Source organism: Scyliorhinus torazame, chromosome 5 (genome assembly GCF_047496885.1).
Source record: "Scyliorhinus torazame isolate Kashiwa2021f chromosome 5, sScyTor2.1, whole genome shotgun sequence".
NCBI lineage: Eukaryota > Metazoa > Chordata > Chondrichthyes > Carcharhiniformes > Scyliorhinidae > Scyliorhinus > Scyliorhinus torazame.
This window is the reverse complement of record NC_092711.1, coordinates 204,400,214-204,424,292: the sequence shown is the minus strand read 5'-3', so window position 1 is coordinate 204,424,292 and position 24,079 is coordinate 204,400,214. Positions and strand designations below refer to the sequence as shown.

The following is a 24,079-nucleotide window of genomic DNA, read 5'->3' as shown; positions in this document are numbered from 1 at the left end:
CTCTGTAGTTTAGAAAATGAGTACTCACAGGCAGCAGCCCTTCTGGAGAAAGATAGTTGATTCACACTATCTTTTCTGGGGAGAGTTCGCAGATTCTGGACTTTAGTTGCACAGCCTGTAATGGTTCTCCTGTAAACAGATTCATCCGGACTCCCTGCCAATTCAGAGACACAGTCTTTCTGGAGGAAAAAGCAGCAGGACCTTTCCCGGGCTGCCAGGAGTCAAACTGATAGCCCTGCTGCCTCACTGCGCCGCGGGTCCAGGTTCGGTCCCGGCTCTGAGTCACTGTCCGTGTTGAGTTTGCACATTCTCCCCGTGTTTGCGTGGGTTTCGCCCCCACAACCCAAAAATGTGCAGGCTAGTTGGATTGGCTACACTAAATTGCCTCTTAATTGGAAAAAATGAATTGGATGCTCTAAAGTTTTAAAACAAAAACAAATTAAATTGAAAAAAAAGGAGTCAAACTGAAATCAAACCGAAAACCTCGGAACTCTGAAACACCCCACTCCGATAAAATCCAATCACCACTTAGCCATTTGATCCAATTCATTTGCCACCACCGATATCAATCAAACCAAGTCCCAGCCAATCCCTGTCATCAATGCAGGCCAGTCAACAACTCTAGTTTAAACCAGCACAGACTAGCACAGTGACCTCGCCTGCTGTTGAATTGGTCTGCTTGAATTCGAGATACGGGCTGCCTTAAAGGCACACGTCCATTAACCATCCATGGATTAAAAATGTAACGGCAAAAGTAAAAGGGGAAATACGGGAATGAACAGGAAGGACCCTTACAACTGCAATGGTTCAAGAAGGAGGCTCACTACCACCTTTGCTTGGGCAGTTAGTAATGGAAACAAATTGCTTCAGAAAACAGAGGTAATTAAGACTTTGTGTAATTAACCAATAGGTTGAAGCCCCTTGTGAGGCCTGCTCACTTTTGAAGGAGGTTCTGTGAGGCCTCTGGTGGTGGAAAGGGCTGTAGGGTTCTGACTGGATGTATTTCATTATGTGACCTTTCATCCCCTCACACAAACCACCTGGTTTATCTTTGCAAAGTACCGCCTTCTCACTCCAAATCTGAAAGTCGACAGATTGGATGATTCATGATTGTCAGTCAAACAGCTTTCTTTCCTATGCTCAGATTTATCTTAATATCCTTTTCCTGGTAACAGTGCGTGAGAGATTTATCTCTAATCTGGGGCGGGATTCTCCGATATCGGCACGATGTCCGCCGACCGGCGCCAAAATCGGCGCGAATCAGTCCGGCATCGCGCCGCCCCAAAGGTGCGGAAGTCTCTGCATCTTGAGCGGCCGAGCCCTCACCTTGAGGGGCTAGGCCCGAGCCGGACTGATTTCCGCCCCGCCAGCTGGCGGGAAAGGCCTTTGGTGCCCCGCCAGCTGGCACAAAACTGACTTTGCCATGCAGCGCATGCGCGGGAGCGTTAGCGGCTGCTCACGCCATCCCCGCGCATGCGCAGTGGAGGGGGTCTCTTCCGCCTCCGCCATGGTGGAGACCATGGCGAAGGCGGAAGGAAAAGAGTGCCCCCACGGCACAGGCCCGCCCGCGGATTGGTGGGCCCCGATCGCACCATAAACACCCGGGGTGGGCCCCGGGGCACCCCCCGGGGCCAGATCGCCCCGCCCGCGCCGCCATGTCCCGCCGTTCCAAAGGTGGTTCAATCCACGCCGGCTGGCGTGGGTTGACAGCGGCGGGACTTCGGCCCATCACGGGCTGGAGAATCACCGGGGGGGGGGGGGGGGGGGGGGCCGCCAACCGGCGCGGCGCGATTCCCGCCCCCGCCGAATATCCGGTGCCGGAGAATTCAGCAACCGGCGGGGGCGGGATTCACGCCAGCCCCCGGCGATTCTCCGACCTGGCGGGGGGTCGGAGAATCCCGCCCCTGGAATCTCTGGGAAGCAATGCGGGGGGTTGCCAATCATGAAGGAGAGGAGATATAGGGATGTCGAGGGTGAACACATGGTTGACTCCTCTCGCCTGGACTATGTACATTTCAAAAAGAGTGGAAAAATTAAGCTTACTCTGCTTTGTAATACTGCAGAATATCCCCCCACCCCCACCCCCACCCCAAGGAGTGAATGACTAAAACAGCAGTGAGGAACCTGCGGCCCACATGTGGCCCTTCTGGGTTCGGCCTGCTGTCTACCGGACATTTAGTTGACCATTGCCCAGGTGCAGGGTTGCCAAATTTCACTCATTTCTGTCTGCGCAGTTTCTCTCCTACCGGTATGATGCGTGTAAAGCCAAGGCAAGTGAAGTGAGGTGCGTGCTGACTGCTCACAATATTGACTGTGAGAGCCGTGCACTCCCTCTACTTCCAAAGTATAAACATTTATTTTGTTTTTACTATTTGAAGTTGATGATAGTTCTATTAATACAGAAATGATAAGGCGTATCCATAACTGGTTCTGAAATATTCGGCATGTATTAAATGCATTTAATCGTATTCATGGGGTCAGGGTTAGTGAACAAGCCTGATTTCTATCTTGCGGCCCACGAAGGTGAACGAGGGTCACTCATGTGGCCCATTCACCAGTCTAGGTTCCCAATTACTGGACTAAAAGCTTTGTGAAACCCAAAGCAATATAAGGATAAGTGTGAAGTGGTTGGGCTGTCTGGACATGGCACATGGCGCACAGTGCTGAAGGTTGTGTGTGGGGCTGAGAAAGAACAGTGAGTCCTCGAACACCCCTTTCATCTCCAACATCTGTAATCGAATCTTTCCCACAGTAATCACCAATAATAACTTGCACGCGCATAGCCTTTGAAATAACAATAACTCGTGTTGAAACAGCACCTTTAACAGAATATAACTTTCCAAGGTACTCACGGAGCATTCTAAAACAGAACATAACACCGAACCCCGCAAGAATATATTGGGCTGGATTCTCCGGTTCCCTGCCGGTTTCTCGGCAGCATGCCGTTCGCAGGTGGCAGGGTTCTCTACCTCCGGCGCTTAACAATGGGATTTCCCATTGAAGCCACCCCATGCCCCAGGAAACCCGCGGACGGCGAGGTGCGCTGCCGGCGGCAACAGAGAATCTCAAAGGCGGGAGAATTCCAGCCATTTCAGGGAACTAAAAACTTGGTCAAAAACATAGGTTTTAAGAAAGATATTAAATTAAAGAAGGAAAGAAAAGTAGAGACAATGGAGCAGAGACATTAAAATTGGGGATTCTAAATTGACCAGAATCGGGAGTGTTCAGATACCTTGGGTTGAGCAGCAAGTGGAGATTACAGAGGCAGGGAGGGATTTGAAACCAGCTAAGGGCTGGAATTTTAACATTGGTTAAAAACGCTCATTCCAATTACTAATGAGTCTGGAGAGTTACGAAATGCAGATTGATGCTGCCTTTATTTATGCGTGTATCCTATCTGTGCACAACCAGCTGTGGCACTGTTTTTTATTCTCTAAATTTGGAGGTGACAGGTTTGAGCTCCATTCTGTTCACAGGACGTGGGTCTCTGAATACTAGTGTGAGATCTAGGGAGGTATTTCAGTCTAAATGGGGTGGAATGATAATCCTTCCTCTCCCCCACAATGGATTTAGTAGGCTACCTGGAAGAGAGGAGTTGTAAGTCAAATGATCCGTTCATGGAAGGAAGGTAATGCTACGGGGCAAAAGCAAGGCTGTGAGGTCAGTGGAAGAAATGAGTCGTCTCAGATGCCTTGAAGCAGAAGAAATGTCAGAGTGCGGGATAACGTGAGGACTCAGAATCAGCGGAGGGGGGGTGGGGAGAGGGGGCACATTGAGCTTTGCTCTTGCAGCATGAACCCCACAAGATGCAATTGAGTGGGGCCAGCAGCCTGCATTTACAGAGCAGATGCATAGCGACTGTTTTTTTTCTTAGATCTTAAATGTTATTCACCTCAGGAGTCTGGGCTTGTTCACAGCCTCGAATACAGAGGGCAGGTGAGAACATGTTGACAGCACATAGCTGCTCTCCTTTATACCTGAAGGCAACTCCACCCAGCAGCTAGCTGTGATCGAAGTACATAGGAAACTGGAGTTGGAGTTGGCCATTTGAACCTACCCGTCCACTCAACAAGATCATGGCTGACTTTCCACCTCAACTTCACTTTCCCATATTCCACCTATATTAAAGGCTGATCAGAGCTGATTTTATATTCAATCATGTATTTAACCCGATATTAAAAACTGATGACTGATGAGGTCAATTATTTCCTGTTTTTTAAAAAAAAAAATATTTTATTGAAAATTTTTGGTCAACCAACACAGTACATTGTGCATCCTTTACACAATATTATAACAACACAAATAACAATGACCTATTTTATAAACAGAAAATGAATAAATAATAAATAACAAAAATGAAAACTAACCCTAATTGGCAACTGCCTTATCACAAGTAACACTCTCCAAAAATATAATTTAACAGTCCAATATATAATTATCTGTAGCAACGACCTATACATATTATACAGTATATATTAACAACCCTGAGAGTCCTTCTGGTTCCTCCTCCCTCCCCCTCTCCCCCCCCCCCCCCCCCCGATCCTGGGCTGCTGCTGCTGCCTTCTTTTTCCATTCCATCTATCTTTCTGCGAGGTATTCGACGAACGGTTGCCACCGCCTGGTGAACCCTTGAGCCGACCCCCTTAGAACGAACTTAATCCGCTCTAGCTTTATAAACTCTGCCATGTCATTTATCCAGGTCTCCGCCCCCGGGGGCTTGGCTTCTTTCCACATTAGCAATATCCTGCGCCGGGCTACTAGGGACGCAAAGGCCAAAACATCGGCCTCTCTCACCTCCTGCACTCCCGGCTCTTGTGCAACCCCAAATATAGCCAACCCCCAGCTTGGTTCGACCCGGACCCCCACTACTTTTGAAAGCACCTTTGTCACCCCCCTCCAAAACCCCTGTAGTGCCGGGCATGACCAAAACATATGGGTATGATTCGCTGGGCTTCTCGAGCACCTCGCACACCTATCCTCCACCCCAAAAAATTTACTGAGCTGTGCTCCAGTCATATGCGCCCTGTGTAATACCTTAAACTGAATCAGGCTTAGCCTGGCACACGAGGACGATGAGTTTACCCTGCTTAGGGCATCTGCCCACAGCCCCTCCTCGATCTCCTCCCCCAGCTCTTCTTCCCATTTCCCTTTTAGTTCATCTACCATAGTCTCCCCTTCGTCCCTCATTTCCCTATATATATCTGACACCTTACCATCCCCCACCCATGTCTTTGAGATCACTCTGTCCTGCACCTCTTGTGTCGGGAGCTGCGGGAATTCCCTCACCTGTTGCCTCGCAAAAGCCCTCAGTTGCATATACCTGAATGCATTCCCTTGGGGCAACCTATATTTCTCGGTCAGCGCTCCCAGACTCACGAACTTCCCATCCACAAACAGATCTTTCAGTTGCGTTATTCCTGCTCTTTGCCACATTCCATATCCCCCATCCATTCCCCCCGGGGCAAACCTATGATTGTTTCTTATCGGGGACCTCCCAAGGCTCCAGTCTTTCCCCTATGCCGTCTCCACTGTCCCCAAATCTTCAGTGTAGCCACCACCACCGGGCTTGTGGTGTAGTTCCTCCGGGAGAACGGCAATGGGGCTGTCACCATAGCCTGTAGGCTAGTCCCCCTACAGGACGCCCTCTCTAATCTCTTCCACGCCGCTCCCTCCTCCTCTCCCATCCACTTTCTCACCATTGAAATATTAGCGGCCCAATAATACTCACTTAGGCTCGGTAGTGCCAGCCCCCCCCTATCCCTGCTACGCTGTAAGAATCCCTTCCTCACTCTCGGGGTCTTCCCGGCCCACACAAAACCCATGATGCTCTTTTCAATCCTTTTAAAAAAAGCCTTCGTGATCACCACCGGGAGGCACTGAAACACAAAGAGGAATCTCGGGAGGACCACCATCTTAACCGCCTGCACCCTCCCTGCCTGTGACAGGGATACCATATCCCATCTCTTGAAATCCTCCTCCATTTGTTCCACCAACCGCGTTAAATTTAACCTATGCAATGTGCCCCAATTCTTGGCTATCTGGATCCCCAGGTAACGAAAGTCCCTTGTTACCTTCCTCAACGGTAGGTCCTCTATTTCTGTACTCTGCTCCCCTGGATGCACCACAAACAACTCACTTTTCCCCATGTTCAATTTATACCCTGAAAAATCCCCAAACTCTCCAAGTATCCGCATTATTTCTGGCATCCCCTCCGCCGGGTCTGCCACATATAGTAACAAATCATCCGCATACAAAGATACCCGGTGTTCTTCTCCTCCTCTAAGTACTCCCCTCCACTTCTTGGAACCCCTCAACGCTATCGCCAGGGGCTCAATCGCCAGTGCAAACAATAATGGGGACAGAGGGCATCCCTGCCTTGTCCCTCTATGGAGCCGAAAATATGCAGATCCCCGTCCATTCGTGACCACGCTCGCCATCGGGGCCCTATACAACAGCTGCACCCATCTAACATACCCCTCTCCAAAACCAAATCTCCTCAACACCTCACACAAATAATCCCACTCCACTCTATCAAATGCTTTCTCGGCATTCATCGCCACTACTATCTCCGTTTCCCCCTCTGGTGGGGGCATCAACATTACCCCTAACAGCCTCCGTATATTCGTGTTCAGCTGCCTCCCCTTCACAAACCCAGTTTGGTCCTCGTGGACCACCCCCGGGACACATTCCTCTATTCTCATTGCCATTACCTTGGCCAGGATCTTGGCATCTACATTTAGGAGGGAAATAGGTCTATAGGACCCGCATTGTAGCGGATCCTTTTCCTTCTTTAAGAGAAGCGATATCGTTGCTTCAGACATAGTCGGGGGCAGTTGTCCCCTTTCCTTTGCCTCATTAAAGGTCCTCGTCAATACCGGGGCGAGCAAGTCCACATATTTTCTATAGAATTCGACTGGGAATCCATCCGGTCCCGGGGCCTTTCCCGCCTGCATGCTCCTAATTCCTTTCACCACTTCTTCTACCTCGATCTGTGCTCCCAGTCCCACCCTTTCCTGCTCTTCCACCTTGGGAAATTCCAGCCGATCCAAAAAGCCCATCATTCTCTCCCTCCCATCCGGGGGTTGAGCTTCATATGATTTTTTATAAAATGTCTTGAACACTCCATTCACTCTCTCCGCTCCCCGCTCCATCTCTCCTTCCTCATCCCTCACTCCCCCTATTTCCCTCGCTGCTCCCCTTTTCCTCAATTGGTGTGCCAGCAGCCTGCTCGCCTTCTCCCCATATTCGTACTGTACACCCTGTGCCTTCCTCCATTGTGCCTCTGCAGTGCCCGTAGTCAGCAAGTCAAATTCTACATGTAGCCTTTGCCTTTCCCTGTACAGTCCCTCCTCCGTTGCTTCCGCATATTGTCTGTCCACCCTCAAAAGTTCTTGCAGCAACCGCTCCCGTTCCTTACTCTCCTGCTTCCCTTTATGTGCCCTTATTGATATCAGCTCCCCTCTAACCACCGCCTTCAGCGCCTCCCAGACCACTCCCACCTGGACCTCCCCATTATCATTGAGTTCAATTATTTCCTGTTAACCATTACTTATCGCAATAATGTTTTTCAACAAGTATTACAGATATTATCTTTGTAAGAGTCCAGATGCAGTGAACTCATTAAGTCTTGTGGCCTTGTCTGGGAATAAGCTTTGCCAACTAAGGGGGGATATCACTTGTCTAGTGGCCTTGTCACTAAGGGAGGCTACTGCTTGGAAAGCGGCCTTGCCAAGAAGGGAGGCTGGTGTTTTTCTGCAGATAGCTACCGGAGGTATCAACCTCGTATTTTTAGGAACAAGTGCCCTGCTGGACCGCCCTAGAAACCAAGGTCTTGCTGACCAAGAGAGAGACTGTTCTTTGTCTCTAAATAACTGGGGAGTCAATCTATTTTTCAGAAGCAAATGCTCTGCACAAAAACTCCCTAGAACTCCCTAAGTAAGAAAAGGATATAAATGTTTAAACACAGGCTGCGAAAGTTAGAGTTTCGCTTGGAGAGCTGTTTCAGAGATTGCTGGGTGTTTATTTGACCAAGCTGCTATCTCGACTCGTAGAGTTCTGCTCATTGATTGAGTATCAAATTCCGAGGCTACTTGTCGTTGGTTATAGCTTACGAAATGGTTATAGCTTAAGCAATTATGTAGTTAGGGAGGTCACAGGAAAACTCATCATATATCCTGTATTTGTCAAACTGTATCATTTACCAAAAATACTTGTATTACCTTTTTTCTTTAAATAAATTGCGTATATATTTTACCATACAGATCTGTGTCTATTTTAATAAATAAGAGTGACATTTAACTAAGGCTCATCATATTCTCACCCTTTGAGGCTATCTGAAGGGTCACTTACCCATGCCTGGCTCTCGAGAATTAGAAATATTTAGTTGAAGTTAAGGAAAAGATAGCAATCTAAGTCGCAGTCTATCCTGTACACTGAAGGTAGTGAAAGCAAGGCACATTGTGAATACTATAATTAGAACTCCCAAATAGCGAGCCTTACTTTGAATATTCACAAGACCTTGTCTGGTAGCTTACAACCTCGACTAATCGGGAAGATCTTAGATATAATGCTCCTCCACTGTCACACTCCATTTTCTTCACCTCCAAAAATCCAACAACGTTTGTCTTCAATATTACTCAAAACCGGAGCATTCACGGCTTTCTGGGCTAGAGAATTCCAGAGATCCACAGATCTTGAGTGAAGACATTTCCCCTCATCCTAATCCTAAATAGCTGACTTCATATGCTGAGACTGATGTGGACCAGCCAAGGAAAACAGCCTCTCACCATCTACCCTGACCATCCCTCTTGGAATCTTACATGCCTCAAGTGACACAACCAGGTATCAAAAGGACGCATAGTCATAACCCAACACATCTCTGGGGTTCCCTACATATTTCTGGGGATGTGCTGATGAGGCTTTGCCCTTTAACACTATCATTCTGTTTGTTTGGATTATTTGCAATATATTAAAGAAATGGCACTGACTTCCCTATGACATCAGTCTTGGAGAACCTCAACACTGGAAAAAAAGTCAGAAAAGTGTTGCAAATACAAAACACACATTTTGAGACTAAAGACGAGACTTCTGACGTGCCAGCCGTGGCCCATTTGCCTCAAAGTCAGACAATCGCGCGTTAAAATACTACTCCAGAGACTGGGATACAAACATCAAGGCTAACCCATGAACGTGGCACTCAGGGAGTGCAGCATAGCTGCAGTCTTTAAGACGAAGGGCGCGATTCTCCGAGCCCCGCGCCGGGCCAGAGAATCGCCGCAACCGCGCCACAACGCGGCGCGCGATTCTCCGAAGTGTGGAGAATCGGCGCCATTTGCGGCCGCTGCTGGAAATGGCGGGACCACCAATTCTCCAGCCCGGATGGGCCTAGCAGCCGCGCGGATACGACAGAGTCCCGCCGGCGCCATTCACCCCTGGCCGCTGCTACCGGGAACTCTGCGCGAACTGTCGGGGGGCGGCCTGTGGGGCGGGGAAAAGCGCTCCTTCACCGGGGGGGGGGCCTCCGATGGGGTCTGGCCCGCGATCGGGGCCCACCGATCGGCGGGCCGGCCTCTCCCCCCCCCCGGGCCTACTTTGTTGCGCGGCCAGCCCCTGAATCCCCACGCCATGTTGCGTCATGGCCGGTGCGCTGAAGACGTCCCCCGCACATGCACAGGTTGGCAAGTTCCCAACTGCGCATACGCGGGTTGTCGCGGTGCCCATTTGGCGCTGGGCAGGGAGGCTGGATCGGCGTGAATCGGTCGTCCCCGTGCCCGTTTCGCGCCGTCGTGAAACGCGACACCGTTCACGACGGCGCGAACACTAGGGTCGAAATTCTTCGTTATCGGCGCAAAGTCCGCCGATCGGCGCAAAAAACGGCGCAAATCTGACTTGCATCACGCCGGAAAAATCGTCGCGAAGTCTCCGGCCCGAAATGGGCTAGCAGCGATGTGACGGGATCCGCGCTTGCTCACGTGGTTCACGCCGTGCAGCGTCATACACGCCGCACGGCGTGACGGCTCATAACGACACGCTGCTCCCCCCCCGCCCGACCGGAACACCCGACTGGATGGCTGGCCGCCGCTCAGCCCCGAGGTTCCAGTCATGGGATGTGGAGGCGCTCCTGGATGCAGTGGAGCAGAGGAGGGAGGCCCTGTATCCGGGGCACGGCCGCAGAGTTGCCCCACGCCACAGCCAGCGTCTGTGGAGGGAGGTGGCTGAGGCTGTCACCGCTGCGGCCCTGTCACCACGGATAGGCACCCAGTGCCACAAGAAGGTGAACGACCTCGTCAGAGGAGGCAGGGTGAGCCTCCCCCCCCGCCCGAAATCCATATCCCCCATCCCCCATATCCCCCCCTCCCCCATATCGCCCCTCCCCCATATCCCCGTCCACCATATCCCCCTCCCCCATATCCCCCTCCCCCATATCCGCCCTCCCCCATTTCCCCCCTCCCGCATATCCCCCATATCCCCCCTCCCCCATATCCCCCATATCCCCAAGTGAATCCAGTCCTAACCTTAACCTCTGCAATACACGCGCAACCGATGGCGTGCATTCATATACCTGTCTAACACTGTTGCCTTTTACCCCTGCCACCAACCCCCCCCCCCCCCCCCCGCCCCCCGACACAGGAGAAATGCGCACACAACACCAGGGAGCATGTGAGGACTGGAGGAGGCCCCGCTGATGAGAGGCCACTGACCGAACACGAGGAAAGGGCCCTGGAACTGGCTGGCGGACCTGAGGACTGGGAGATTGCTGATGCAGAGGTCGGGGGCGTACTAGCAAGTGAGCCACCGACAGCCCGTCCCCATATCCCCCCTCCCCTATATCCCCCTCCCCCATATCACCTGATCACTGCCTGCGTGTCTAACCATGCATGCTTCATTGTGTATCGCAGGAGCAAACATCGAGGCACCCATCCCCGCAGATGCAGACCGCCCGCAGGATGCCCCTCGGAGGCCATGGGAGACGGAGAGACCCGGACCCTCTGGCATGCGACACCCGCAGGATGTCCCTTGGAGACCACAGGAGACGGAGTGACCTGGAGCAACAGGGAGACGACGCCCCCGTCACGTGCGGGTGCGACGACGCAGGCGTGTGCCACCCAGCAACGTGAGGGGCAGCCACAGGCCCCCGTCACAGCCGAGCCAGGACACCACTACCCAGGTCACCACTACCCAGGACACCACTACCCAGGACACCACTACCGAGGACACCCATACCCGGGACACCCCTACCCGGGACAGCACTATCCAGGAAGACGAAATACCGGACAGTGACACAGAGTGGATGGGTGGAGACGAACCCCCACCCCAAAGTGCCATGGACTCAGAGTGGGACGAATAGCACGACACAATGCCACTGCTGTCACCAACACACTCCACCATCGCAGAAACACTCACCTCGGTTGGGCACTTTAGTGATGAGATGTCTGGTACACTCACTGGTGCGCACAACACAGCCGTCCCGGTACAGCAGGTGGAGGTAGGAGCAGCAGAGGGGCCGGGCGGTCGGAGGGCAGCCCAGCCCAAGCGAACATCTGCCGCCCAGATGGATCCCGGGTTCCTGGAGTTACCACACCCACACATAGATCCGATGCAACCACCGACCCAGAGACGAGCGAAGAGGGTGACGGCCGGCTTGCGGCGGCTGCGGTCGCAGGTGTCCGCCCGCGTCCAGGAGCTGGGAGTGGTGCCGGTCATGCGTGCCACCCAGGCCGACACCGCACGGGTGGCGTCCGCGGTGGAGGCAATGGGTGTGACGGTGTCAGACATGGGGAATGGTTTGCGAGGCCTGGGGCTTTCCGTGCAGGCGGCGTCTGTGGCCCAGGACATGGCTGCCCTCTCAGAGGAGGCCATGAGCCAGTGCCAGCGCCAGATGGCAGAGGCGCTCAAAGCCATGGCCCAGTCTCAGCAGGCCATAGCCCAGTCTCAGCAGGCCATAGCCCAGTCTCTGCAGGCCATAGCCCAGTCTCTGCAGGCCATAGCCCAGTCTCAGCAGGCCATGGCCCAGTCTCTGCAGGCCATGGCCCAGACTCAGCAGGCCATTACTGAGGGCATCGGCGCCAGTGGCCATGTGCGAGCCGGCGTCGCACAGTCACAGACAGGGTTTGCCAACCCCCTGGGCTCCATGGCTGCAAACCTGCAGACCCCTGTCGATAACAGCACGGGCCTCCAGGACTGGCAGCGCCAGATGTCGGGGGGGCGTCGGATGGCCAGTCCGTTCGTATCCCCCACCCATGTAGAGGCCTGGGGGCCATCGGGCACCCCGAGGGAGGAGGAGGTGGTGTGGTCCGCCCCGGGTCCCCCTGTAGGGGAGGTCCCGGAACACCGCGACACCTCGGACTCCCCCCCTTCCGTCCCAGGTGCATCGGGTGGGCAACGGGCAGGACAGGCTGGCAGCTCGCCATCCCAGTCGCCCGGGCCGCAGCCTGGCCCATCCAGGACGCCCCAGGAAACGGCCGCCAAAGGGATCCTGTGTCAGCGGGCAGGAATCACAGGAGTCCACCTCCAGTTCTGCTGTACCGTCTGGGGAACCACGTAGATGTAGTCAAAGGGCCCGTAAGGCCAAACAATTAGACACTGAGTAAGTTGGCACGGGTGCAGGGCACAGATGAGTTTTAGAGGCTAGGGCATGTGCATGAACTCCTTTGGTTATTAAAGTCAATGTTACACCTACCGAAGCTGCCTTTGTGCTCTGTCCAAAGCGTGCGGGGGTGTCATGTACGTTGAGCGCAAGTGTGTGTGTGAGGGGTGGTCTTACCTCAGCCCCAGGTGAGTCTGCCCCCTTCCACCTGGGCCGCCATCAACATCCCCCCCGGGCAGAGGACGGGACCGTGCGCTGCAGTGTCACAGCCGCATGCAGGGATGGTCCGGGTGGATGGTGGTACTGTGGCCATGGGTCAGACATAGTCTGTGGAGCCAGGAGCTCATCGCAGGGCGGGTTGTCATCATCCTCCATGGCCTGCAAGAGACACGTGTCCACCTGCAACTGTGTGAGCCCGGCCCGTTGTGCCGCAGGTGGATCGGCAATGGGGGGGGGTGGTGTGCATGCGGGTGGGGTGGGTGGGGTTGGGGAGGAGGGTGAGGGTGCTGGGTGGGTGGATGGGTGGGGTGTGTGGGTGGTCGGCTGTTGCCATGGTGTGCGGTCTGTGGCCATACTACCCGATTCCCACGCCCATCTAGTCAGTGAAGCGGGCGTCTATCAGTCTGTCCCGTGCCCGCTGGGCCAGCCGGTAACGGTGGACAGCCACCTGCCTGTGTCTAGCCCGTCTGCCCTGACCATTACCCCCATCCCCCTCATCTGGGGAGGACTGCGCCACTTCCTGCTGCTCCTCCACTCCGCCCTCCTCTGCCTGCGGCACATCGCCCCTCTGTTGGGCTATGTTGTGCAGGACGCAGCACATCACAATGATGCGGCCGACCCTATCTGACCGATACTGGAGGGCGCCCCCAGAGAGGTCCAGGCACCTGAAACGCATCTTCAGCACGCCAAAGCACCTCTCGATCACTCCCCTTGTCGCTACATGGGCATCATTGTAGCGGTTCTCCGCCTCATTGCGTGGCCTCCGTATAGGCGTCATCAGCCACGATCGCAATGGGTAGCCCCTGTCGCCCAGCAACCAGCCCCTCAGCCGGGGATGGCGTCCCTCGTACATGCCGGGGATGGATGACCGCGACAACACGTATGAGTCGTGTACACTGCCTGGGTAACGGGCGCAGACGTGCAGGATCATCATACGGTGGTCGCAGACCACCTGTATGTTCATCGAATAGGTCCCCTTCCTATTGGTGAACATGGCCCTGTTATCTGCAGGTGGCCGCATGGCGACGTGCATCCCATCAATCGCGCCCTGGACCATGGGAAACCCGGCCACGGCAGAGAAGCCCACGGCCCGGGCATCTTGGCTGACCCGGTCCACAGGGAAGCGGATGTAGCGGTGCGCCATGGCATATAGGGCATCTGTCACTGCCCGGATGCACCGATGCACCGATGTCTGCGATATGCCGGACAGGTCCCCACTCGGTGCCTGGAATGACCCCGTTGCATAAAGGTTCAGGGCCACCGTAACCTTGACGGACACGGGGAGAGGGTGTCCCCCGCCAGTGCCACGCGGTGACAGGTGTGCCAGCAGGTGGCAGATGTGTGCCACGGTTTCCCGCCTCATCCGGAGTCTCCTCCTGCATTCCCGGTCCGTGAGGTTCTGGTATGACTGCCGGGGCCGGTACACACGGGGCACCCTCGGATGCCTCCGTTGCCGTGGGGCCGCGACGTCCTCCTCCCCCTCCTCGTCCTGTCGGTCAGGTGTCCCTCCAGCCTGGGCGGCTGCCGCCTGCCCCTCTGCGGCAGCCTGCGCCGCCTCTCTGGCACGCTCCTCCTCCTCCTTCTCCTCTTCCTCATCCAGGGCAACATAGACATTAGCGGCTGCCGCCACGGCGGCCAACATCGCTGGATAATCGGAAAACATGACGGCCTGGTGGGGGGGAACGACGACATGTCATCATTGCCCATATCCGCTCCTACTCCCCAGCCAGGTGGCATGGACCGCATGGGTCCAACTGTTGGAGGCTGGCACCTGGCCAGGTGGACCAACTCACTTGCCCTCGCATCCCCCTCCCCGGCACGGACCCCCCATCCCCCTCCCCGGCACGGAACCCACCCCATCCCCCTCCCCGGCACGGGCCCCCTCCATCCCCCTCCCTGGCACGGACCCCCCGTCCCCCTCCCCGGCACGGACCCCCCACCGGCACTCCCCCGGAGCCCAGCCCACTCTAACCACCCCCCCCTCCCCCGCCGCACACACACACACACAACCCGAGACACACCTCTCCCCACACATTCAGACTGCGGCCACGCCATCGCCTGCCCAGCGGCCAACCCCCCAGGCCGTCACTCACCTCCACGCTGGTCGGCGTGAACCTGGAGCACAGGTTTACGCCGATTAAAAGGAGGTTTAATTTACGTCGACGTGACCGGTCATCACGTCGACGGGACTTTGGCCCATCCGGAAGGGAGAATATCGGCAGGCCCAAAATCGTCTGCCTTGCGCAGACCCGTGCCATTCTCCGCGGCAGCGGCGCCATTAACGCCCCGCCGACTTTTCTCCCTTCGGAGACTTCGGCAACTGGCGGGGACGGGATTCACGGCGGCCAACGGCCATTCTCCGACCCGCTGCCCCCCCCCCCCCCCCAGATCTTAAATCGAGATGTGGGTGGTGCATGTGTGTGTGTATGGAGAGGGGGGGGGTGTTTACGATTTTACGCCTGTTTGTCACGGGCATAAATCCCTTTCCTGTCGGAAACTCATCTTTGGATGAGATCTTCCCCGCCTTCCTGCTGGCGACGTAATCAGATTCACGCCCAGAAACACACCGGGATTTCAGTCTGAAACTAACACTTTTTTTTTGCGGGGGGGGCGGGGGGAGGTGAATTCTGGCCATGATCTGCTGACCGACAGATGTAAAAGGTCCCAAGGCACCCTTTTCAAAAGATGGGGACGACGCCCCTGGCCTCAGAATCAGATTACTAGGTCACTTATCAAATCGTACGTCTGGTGGGATGTTGCTGTGTGCACTTCGGCTCCCACACTTCCCACATTACAACAGTGACTGCAATTCCAAAGGCTGTAAAGTGTTTGTTTTTTTGCGGGGTGGGGGGCTATTCTGTGTGGTGCTTATAGAAAGGCAAGTTTGCCTTCCTTCCCCCACCCACCCAGTGCGACAGGGTGTGCTGTGTTGCCTGATGGTGCTCTGGGTGAAGCGCATTGGACATGCTTTGCAGCGTTAGAGGCGCTATGTAAGTTGATGCCTCCGGTGCGGCAAGAGCCCTTGGAGCGCCAGTCGAGGGGGCTGAGCAGATGGTGCTCCATCTGGTCAAGGACACTGTAACACCAAACAACGACCCCCCGCCCCGCCCCCCCCCCCCCCCCCCCCCGCCCTCAAAAACAGAAACTCGAGTGAATGAAGCCGAGTTTTAGAGTTTTTCAAATACTTTAAAAAACAAAGTACACAAGGGTTGAAGAGAGTCACTCACCTGACCAGGTGCAACACCTGTTGCCCTGGGTCCGGGCAGCCAGCAGCAAAGACATTGAGAGCAACAAGAGCCTGGGCAGTGGATCTGACATCCTGCACCTTGGTCACCGAGCTTGTAGCCACCCCCTCCAGTCAGGCTCTGCCTCAGTCTCTCCCCCCCCCCCCCCCCAAAACCCCCCTCCCGGTGGGCACAGAGGGTGACACGGGCTGGTTTGCCCCAGACTTTACGCCCTCGTTCAGTCCCCGAGCTCTGAGCCTTCACAATGGAAGCGGAAGAATGTTTTCAAACATTAGTCACCCAGCAGCGTCACTGGAGTGTGGGAGGTTTAAACCACACTCCGGAGATATTCCCGTCTCGGCTGTTGTTTCACTTTCAGACGCCGGACTTCCCCGACTGTTGAAACGCCCGAGACAGTGCAAAAAAAAAGTAACATTTACTTTTCAATAAAGAAATCCATGTAAAGAGAAAGTTTCAAACCCAGTAAAACATGGGAATGAAGGATGCAGTCCAACGTGTCCGAAGTGGTCTTGTGTACCTTTAAGTAGAACTCTAGTGTTGTGTACCTTCCAGTGGAACTCAACTAGAACATAGAACAGTACAGCACAGAACAGGCCCTTCGGCCCTCGATGTTGTGCCGAGCTTTGTCCTAAACCAAGATCAAGCTATCCCACTCCCTGTCATTCTGGTGTGCTCCATGTGCCTATCCAATAACCACTTGAAAGTTTCTAAAGTGTCCAACTCCATGATCACAGCAGGCAGTCCATTCCACACCCTAACCACTCTCTAAGTAAAGAACCTACCTCGGACATCCCTCCTATATCTCCCACCTGAACCTTATAGTTATGCCCCCTTGTAATAGCTACATCCACCCGAGGAAATAGTCTCTGAACATCCACTCTATCTATCCCCCTCATCATCTTATAAACCTCTATTAAGTCGCCTCTCATCCTCCTCCGCTCCAAAAAGAAAAGCCCTAGCTCTCAACCTTTCCTCATAAGACCTATCCTGCAAACCAGGCAGCATCCTGGTAAATCTCCTTTGCACCCTTTCGAATGCTTCCACATCCTTCCTATAGTGAGGTGACCAGAACTGCACACCATACTCTAAATGTGGTCTCACCAGGGTCATGTACAGTTGCAGCATAACCCCGCAGCTCTTAAACTCAAGCCCCCTGTTAATAAACGCGAACACACTATAAGCCTTCTTCACGGCTCTATCCACTTGAGTGGCAGCCTTCAGAGATCTGTGGACATGGACCCCAAGATCTCTCTGTTCCTGCACATTCCTGAGAACCCTGCCGTTGACCCTGTAATCCGCATTCAAATTTTTTCTGCCAAAATGAATCACCTCGCACTTATCAGGATTAAGCTCCATCTGCCATTTTTCGGCCCAGATCTGCATCCTATCAATGTCTCTTTGCAGCCTACAACAGCCCTCCACCTCATCCACTACTTCACCAATCTTGGTGTCATCAGCAAATTTACTGACCCACCCTTCAGCCCCTCCTCCAAGTCATTGATAAAAATCACAAAAAGCAGACCCAGCACTGATCCCTGTGGTACACCGCTGGTAACTGGTCTCCAGTCTGAAAATTTTCCATCCACCACCACCCTCTGTCTTCTATGTGATAGCCAGTTACTTATCCAATTGGCAAAATTTCCCTCTATCTCACACCTCTTTACTTTCTTCATAAGCCGACCATGGGGAACCTTATCAAACGCCTTACTAAAATCCATGTATATGACATCAACTGCTCTACCTTCATCTACACACTTAGTTACCTCCTCAAAGAATTCAATCAAATTTGTGAGGCAAGACTTACCCTTCACGAATCAGTGTTGACTCTAGTGTTATGTACCTTTAAGTAGAACTCTAGTGTTGTGTACCTTTAAGTGGAACTCAACTCTAATGTTATGTACCTCTATTTTTTTTTAACGTATTTTATTCATGTTAAGTAGCTTTAAGTAGAACTCTAGTGTTGTGTACCTTTAAGTGGAATCTAGTGTTGTTTACCTTTAAGTGGAACTCTAATGTCGCCATTGTCCCAGTTGACCATCGGCTGCTGTTCCTTTCCAGGGAGAGAGCTGACTGCTGGTGATTTAACCTGAGGATCACCACACCTCAGATGAAGGGCAAGATTGAGAAGGCATGTCCTTCATGAATAACCTCAACTGGTATTGGGAACTGCAGTGTTATGTAACACAAAGTGGAACCCCAGTGTTCTGTACATTTAACTGGAACTGCATTGTTGTGTATCTGTGGTAATACCAGGTATTGCGGTACCTGAGAGGTGGATGACCATTGGTTAGACCCAGGAGTCTACCATTGGTTGATGTACATAGCTCCGCCCTGAGAGGCGGAGTATAAGAACCAATGCCGTCCCAGCAGCCTTCACTTTCTGTATCGAAGCTGCTGGGGCAGAGTTCTAGCAGATTAAAGCCTTCAGTTATGAATCACCTTGTCTCGAGCGTAATTGATTGCGCATCAATTTAATCTGCTACAACTTCAGTTGAAAGGATGGATCTCCACATCAAACCGGAGTGCCTTCAGCTCAGCGGACAACTCTGCTGCTATTTTCAAACATTGGCTGGCGTCCTTTAAGGGCTACCTCGACAAGGCCGCCGACACCCCCACGGAAGGACAAAGGATGCATCTCCTACGCTCACGGGTCAGCCCTGGGATCTACCCTCTTATCGAGGAGGCGGCGAATTATGCTGCCGCGATCGAGCTGCTAGAAGGACATTATATCCGCCCTGTGATCCAGGTCTATGCTCGTCACCTGCTGGCAAAGCCCCGAGGAAACGTTGGAAGACTTCTACCGAGCGCTGCTGGTGTTGGGCCAAAACTGTGGATGCCCGCCAGTTTCGGGGAACGAGCACACAAACTTTTGATCAGGGATGCTTTCGTGGCAGGTAAGACCTCCCCCGATATCTGCCGAAGGCTCCTAGAAATGGACACTCTGGGACTCGCAGAGGCATGGGCCCTGGCGGGGTCCATGGACGTTGCCTATAAAAACGCGCTGTCTTTTGCTCCCGATCGCGCAGCTGCGTGGCACCCCGTAGCGGCAGCCCCTCAGACTTTTCCCCTGACCCCGCAAGCCTGCGCGGCGAGACGGCCCGCGAATGCCTCCGGACACTGCTGTTTCTTCTGCGGGCAGGCGAATCATCCCCACCCGCGCTGCACGGCCTGCACCGCCACCTGCAAAGGGTGCGGCAAGAAGGGCCACTATGTGGGGGTCTGCCAAACCCGCGCCATGACCGCGGTCTCCAGCGACTATCGGCAAGCCCCCTTTCAGGCCCCGACCGCCCAGCGCTTACCGCCACCCCCCTATTCTAAGGCCACGTGCGACCCGCGGGCGTGGCCATTTTGCCTCCCGGACACCATGCTGGACGAGTGGGCGCCGCCATTTTGTCCCTCGCCGCCGCCATCTCCTTCATCCCCGGACACCATGTGCGACCCATGGGTGATGCCATCTTGGATGGGGCCCAGGCCCCCAGCACAGCCGACTACATGCTGCCTGACCAGAACTCTCCATTACTTCAGCTGGCCTCGGTGACTCTGGACCAGAGTCGGCCCCGGACACTTGCGAAAGCTACAACGACGATGTCCATCAACGGCCACGAGACATCGTGCCTGATTGACTCTGGGAGCACGGAAAGCTTTGTTCACCCTGACACGGTAAGGTGCTGTTCTCTTGTCACCCATCCCGTAAATCAAAGGATCTCCCTGGCCTACGGGTCACACTCGGTAGAGATAAAGGGGTTCTGCCTAGCGAACCTCACTATCCACGGCAGGGAATTCCACAATTTCCGCCTGTACGTCCTGCCGCACCTCTGCGCAGCCACCCTCCTTAGGCTGGATTTCCAGTGCCATCTGCAAAGCCTGACCTTTAAATTCGGCGGCCCTATACCCTCCCTTACTGTCTGCGGCCTCGCGACCCTTAAGGTCGACCCGCCTTCCCTGTTTGCGAACCTCACCCCGGATTGCAAACCCGTCGCCACCAGGAGCAGATGTTACAGTGCCCAGGACCGGACCTTTATCAGGTCGGAGGTCCAGAGGCTGCTGAGGGAAGGGGTCATCGAAGCGAGCAACAGTCCCTGGAGAGCTCAAGTAGTGGTGGTAAAGACCAGGGAGAAACATAGGATGGTCATTGACTACAGTCAGACCATCAACAGGTTTACGCAGCTGGAGGCGTACCCTCTCCCCCGCTTAGCCGACCTGGTGAACAGGATCGCGCAATACAAGGTTTTCTCCAAGGTGGATCTCAAGTCTGCCTACCACCAGCTACCCCTCCGTAATGGTAACCGGCAGTACACTGCCTTCGAAGCAGACGGGCGGCTCTATCACTTTTTAAGGGTTCCCTTCGGTGTCATGAACGGGGTCTCGGTCTTCCAGCGAGAGATGGACTGAATGGTTGCCCGGTACGGCTTATGCGCAATGTTCCCGTATCTGGATAACGTCACCATCTGCGGCCATGACCAGCAGGACCACGACACCAACCTCCGCAAATTTCTCCAGGCCGCGAAAATCCTTAACCTGACATACAATAAGGATAAATGCGTGTTTAGCACCGACTGTCTAGCCATTCTAGGCTACGTAGTGCGAAGTGGAGTTATAGGCCCCGACCCTGAACGCATGCGCCCCCTTATGGAGTTCCCCCTCCCTCACTACCCCAAGGCCCTAAAACGCTGCCTCGTGTTCTTCAGCTATTATGCACAGTGGGTCCCCAATTACGCAGACAAGGCTCGACCCCTGATCCAGTCCACAACCTTCCCCCTGTCGACGGAGGCCTGCCAGGCCTTCAGCCACATCAAAGAAGACATTGCAAAAGCCACGATGAGCGCCATCGACAAGTCCCTCCCCTTCCAGGTTGAGAGCGGCGTCCGACGTAGCTCTGGCGGCCACCCTCAATTAAGCGGGCAGGCCTGTGGCTTTCTACTCCCGTACTCTCCATCCTTCCGAAATTCACCACTCCTCGGTCGAAAAGGAGACCCAGGCCATAGAAGAAGCTGTGCGACACTGGAGGCATCACCTGGCCGGCCGGAGATTCACTCTCCTCACGGACGAACGGCCGGTTGCCTTCATGTTCGATATTGCACAGCGGGGCAAGATTAAGAACGACAAGATCTTGCGGTGGAGGATAGAACTCTCCACCTACAATTACGAGATCTTGTACCGTCTGGGGAAGCTGAATGAGCCTCCTGATGTCCTGTCCCGCGGCACTTGTGCCACCGCACAAGTGGACCGCCTCCAATCCCTCCACGAGGACCTCTGCCACCCGGGGGGGTCACTCATTTTTTTTCATTTTATCAAGACCCGCAACCTGCCCTACTCCATCGAGGAGGTCAGGACCGTCACCAGGGAATGCCAAATCTGCGCGGAGTGCAAACCGCACTTCTACCGGCCAGAGAGGGCTCACCTGATAAAGGGTTCCCGTCACTTTGAACGCCTCAGCATGGATTTCAAAGGCCCCCTCCCCTCCACCGACCGCAACACGTACTTCCTTAACGTGATTGACGAGTACTCCCGGTTCCCATTCGCCATCCCCTGCCCAGACATGACCACAACCACCGTCATCAATGCCCTCCAGGGTATCTTTACACTGTTCGGTTTGCCCGCTTACATTCACAGTGATAGGGGGTCCTCCTTTATGAGTGACGAACTGCGTCAATTCCTGCTCAGCAAGGGCATCACCTCGAGTTACAACCCCCGGGGAAACGGGCAGGTAGAGAGGGAGAATGGAACGGTCTGGAAGACCGTCCTGCTGGCCCTACGGTCCAGGAATCTCCCAGTCTCCCGCTGGCAGGAAGTCCTCCCGGTGGCCCTCCACTCCATCCGGTCACTGCTCTGTACAACCACGAATCAGGCACCTCACGAACATCTCCTTGTTTTCCCCAGGAAGTCCTCCTCCGGGACCTCGCTCCCAACCTGGCTAGCGACACCCGGACCCATCCTGCTTCAGAAACATGTGAGGGCGCACAAGTTGGACCTGTTGGTCGAGAGGGTCCACCTGCTGCACGCCAACCCCCAGTACGCCTACGGAGCGTTCCCTGACCGCCGCCAAGACACGGCCTCCCTTCGGGACCTGGCGCCCGCCGGAACCCCAAGCGCACCCGCACCATTGCCCCCACCCCCACCCTCCCCACAGCACCCAACTGGAGGGTCAGTACTCCCGCCTCTCCTGCCTACGCCCGAACACACACCGACGCCCCCTACAGGCGCCTTCCCCCCCTGTCCACCTTTTGCTCCAACAGCGCCGCCTAGGGGTGACGAAGCTGCCTGGGGGGACGACATCACGCTCCCGGAGTCGCAACCGCCGGGACCCCCATCAGAATCACCGCCGAAGCCCAGACGTTCCAGAAGGACGACCAGGCCACCCGATCGACTGATTGCTGCACTATGAACACTTTGTTATTACCCTCGACATCACGGTACCTCCATACCTGGTCATACTGTGCGAAAGGCGACTATTAACGCTGGCCATCACCCCGCCGGGCTCTTTTTTAACAGGGGGTGTATGTGGTAATACCAGGTATTGCGGTACCTGAGAGGTGGATGACCATTGGTTAGATCCAGGAGTCTACCATTGGCTGATGTACATAGCTCTGCCCTGAGAGGCGGAGTATAAGAACCGATGTCGTCCCAGCAGCCTTCACTTTCTGTATCAAAGCTGCTGGGGAAGGGTTCTAGCAGATTAAAGCCTTCAGTTATGAATCACCTTGTCTTGAGAGTAATTGATTGCGCATCAGTATCTTTAACTGGAACCCGTGTTGTGAATCTTTAAGTGGAACCCCAGTGTTGCATACCTTTAAGTGGAATCCCAGTGTTGTGTACCTTTAACTGGAACCCCAGTGTTGTGTACCTTTACGTGGAACTTTAGTGTTGTGTACCTTTAACTGGAACCTCAGTGTTCTGTACCTTAAAGTGAAACTTTAGTGTTGTGTACCTTAAACTGGAACCCCAGTGTTGTGTACTTTAACTGGAACCCCAGTGTTGTGTACTTTAACTGGAACCCCAGTGTTGTGTACCTTTAACTGGAACCCCAGTGTTGTGTATTTTTATGTGGAACTTTTTGTGTTGTGTACCTTTAATTGGAACCCCAGTGTTGTGTACCTTAAAGTGGAACCCCAGCGTTGTGTTTAACTGGAACCTCAGTGTTGTGTACTTTTAAGTGGAATCCCAATGTTGTGTGCCTTTAACTGGAATCACTGTGTTGTGTACCTTTAACTGGAATCACTGCATTGTGCTGCATTTGGTGGAACTCCAGTGTTGTGTATCTTTAACTGGAATCCCAGTGTTTACCTTTAACTGGAACCCCAGTGTTGTGTACCTTAAAATAAACTTCCCGTGTTACTGCTCCTTACTGGAATTTGACAGTTTTGAACATGGTTTCCTTCTGTTGTTCATAGTATGTAATTAAATCAGATTTACCAACATATTCCCACAGGATAGTCTTCAGGATCTTAGAGCGATTGTCCACAAAATGCCAGGTTGAAAAAAGTGACCAATCGAAATATGTTTCCAAATATAACCTGGCCTTCCCCACCCGCCCCTTCTGACAATGAGGTAACAATCAAACCTGTTGTGCATATTTTAAAAACTTAGTTCTTAAGATTTAGTACTGCCAAGTCTGGCATTTATTGCCCTGCGAAGATGGTGTACGTGACTATCACTTTAAGTTGTTTTGATGCAAAGGGAGCCATCCAGGGATTGTTAACCATCTGCCAGGTTAAGTGCAGGGTTGAAGTTACATATACGGTGGGTTAGGCAAAGACAGCAGGTTTCCGTCTCTGAAGGACGTAAAGTTTTTACATTGTTCCAATGGGTTTGGGCGGCATGGTAGCACAGTGGTTAGCACTGTTGCTTCACAGCGGCAGGGTCCCGGGTTCGATTCCCGGCTTGCGTCACTGTCTGTGCGGAGACTGCACGTTCTCCCTATGTCGATGTGGATTCCCTCCGGGTGCTCCAGTTTCCTCCCATAAGTCCCGAAAGATGTGCTGTTAGGTAATTTGGGCATTTTGAATTCTCCCTCTGTGTACCCGAACAG

General features: G+C 53.9%; 1 protein-coding gene across 1 annotated transcript in view; it reads right to left on the bottom strand.

Moving 5' to 3' along the window:
- The window catches only part of LOC140420903 (interleukin-13 receptor subunit alpha-1-like), a 63,850-nt gene extending 47,642 nt beyond the window's left edge, over positions 1-16,208 (bottom strand). The window contains exon 1 of the mRNA XM_072505036.1: positions 16,033-16,208. Coding sequence (XP_072361137.1) covers positions 16,033-16,123 — 91 coding nt within the window. The 5' untranslated portion in view covers positions 16,124-16,208. The remainder of the gene's footprint in view (positions 1-16,032) is intronic.
- Positions 16,209-24,079: the final 7,871 nt, after the last annotated feature.